At 32.1% G+C, this 2,022-nt stretch overlaps 1 protein-coding gene across 1 annotated transcript in view; it reads left to right on the top strand.

The window, feature by feature from the left end:
- LOC103581875 (thyroid receptor-interacting protein 11-like) overlaps nucleotides 1-2,022 on the top strand; it is a gene marked incomplete at its 5' end in the record, with an annotated part of 24,870 nt that overhangs the window by 14,601 nt on the left and 8,247 nt on the right. Inside the window, 2 exons of the mRNA XM_008563602.1 lie at nucleotides 6-133; nucleotides 516-709. Coding sequence (XP_008561824.1) covers nucleotides 6-133; nucleotides 516-709 — 322 coding nt within the window. The remainder of the gene's footprint in view (nucleotides 1-5; nucleotides 134-515; nucleotides 710-2,022) is intronic.

Here is a 2,022-nt window from a genome sequence, read left to right as displayed (position 1 = left end):
TGCAGTTAAGTCAATGCAGGAGAAGACAGTTACATTTCAACAGGAGAGAGACCAAGTCACGCTGTCCCTGAATGAGAAACAAATGGAAAACAATACCCTACAGAATGAGATATACTTTCACTTTAAAGAAACAGTGAATCAAATATTAAGTTTAATAAATATTAAGTAAGAAAACTGGAAAGTTTTCAATTAAAATGAATTTATTTCCTAGGTGATTTTTNGTGTAGAGACAGTGGAAGCAGATCCTATACCGAAGCGAGGAATGCATTTTGATTTTCCTTGCTGAATTCGAGTTGTTTCTATTTCTAATAATTTCAAGTTATTTTGTAAATAAATAAATATATATATATATTTTAATATAATAAAGAGATCTATAAGAATGTCTAAAATGAGTGGCTTTTAAGAAGGTTCAATGTTGAGTTCTTATAGTTTTTATATGTCACTAAAAAAATGAGAAACANGGGGGGAAAGGAACATTTTGTAGAAGAAAAAATAAAGAAATGTCCTCTACCTAGGTTCAACATTTATGTAACAAAGAATTACGGTTAAACCAGCAGCTAGAGAGATTGCATAATCATCTTTTAGAATCAGAAGATTCTTATACCCGTGAGTCTTTGGCTGCTGAAGATACAGAGGCTAAACTAAAAAAGAAAGTCACAGAATTGGAGGAAAAGCTAGTTTCATCCACTAATGCAATGGAAGATGCAAGGTAACTTTTTCATTTTTTTTTTCATTAACTTTAACTGAAAACTTCTTGAGTGTCAGACTCAGTAAGCATTTTTCATGTTAGCTCATTCTCATAAAATTCATTATCTCCTTTTTGCAGATATAGATACAGGGTAAAGAGATTTAGTAACCTACCCAAAGTCAGGCACACAGAATTTATGTGTGAGTTCTGCACTCAAGTCTGAGACTCTGAATCTGGCTTTCAAACTCTTAATCTTAACCATCACCCTAGGCAATTGCCTCTTATCATTTTAGGGATATAGTCTGTAATTCTGGCTGATTTAATTAGCTCTGTTCAGCTCCCAAAGAAATAATTTAATTTATGTGGGTTTATTTTTCATCAAGTGGTCTAAGGTTGAAGTAGGTGTAGATATTAGAGTAAAGGAAGTAGCAAGGTGAAGGAACTAGGTCAGTATGAAGAATTAGCTCTTGGTTTATTAGGACTTTTAATTGGCCAGGTCCTTGCTTGGTCCCTGCTTATCTTTTTTAAAATTTTATTTTTCTCAATAAAATGTTGTAAAATGTTTTTTCTTTTCTTTTTTTAATTACAAAAACGTTATATTTTGCACTTCAGGAGAATCATTCAAACCAAAAGAACATAAAGCAGAGTCTCACCCCCCCAGTGATAATCTTTTTTTGTACCCTTTTGTGTTTTTATATTTGTTTATATATACATATATATATATAACTTATCTTTTTAAAAGCAAAATTGAGATCATACTATTCATACAGGTTTTGTAACCTGTTTCTATCACTTAATAATATATGAGTATCAGTACACATTCACGCATATGTTTCTGCAATATTATTTTATGATGAGCCAGTACTTGGATTAGCCATAATTTCTTTAACCCAACCATTTATTATTGGATGTTTCAAGTGTTTCAGCTTTTCAAAATTACTAAGAGTGCTGTTGTGATATCCCAAAGCATGTATGTTTTGTGTTGATGACAGATTATTTCCTTAGTGTAAATTTTGAGAAATGGAACTTCTGGGTCAAGGGGCATTTTAAAACTTTTGAGATTGTACTGCAAAATTAATTTCCAGAAAAGATGTGTCCGTTTATATTTCCATTTGTGGTATGTGCATCTTTTTATTTATCTTTTTACTATGTATGGTGCTGATGGAGATATTAGAAGACAGTAGACCCTTTCTGTCTGCAAAGATTATAGGTCAGTGAGACAGTATTTCTGAGGGTGAACCCCTCCTCCTCCCTTTGCATGGAGTGTTATTGTACCTTCAGATTCTCAAGGGAAACTCATTTAAAATGGGAATTAAAATGAGTGATCATTTTTG

This window comes from Galeopterus variegatus, unplaced genomic scaffold, assembly GCF_000696425.1.
Source record: "Galeopterus variegatus unplaced genomic scaffold, G_variegatus-3.0.2 Scaffold14162, whole genome shotgun sequence".
In the NCBI taxonomy this organism is placed as follows: domain Eukaryota; kingdom Metazoa; phylum Chordata; class Mammalia; order Dermoptera; family Cynocephalidae; genus Galeopterus; species Galeopterus variegatus.
Note: the sequence above shows the minus strand (reverse complement) of the source record. Positions and strands in the feature narration are given on the sequence as shown.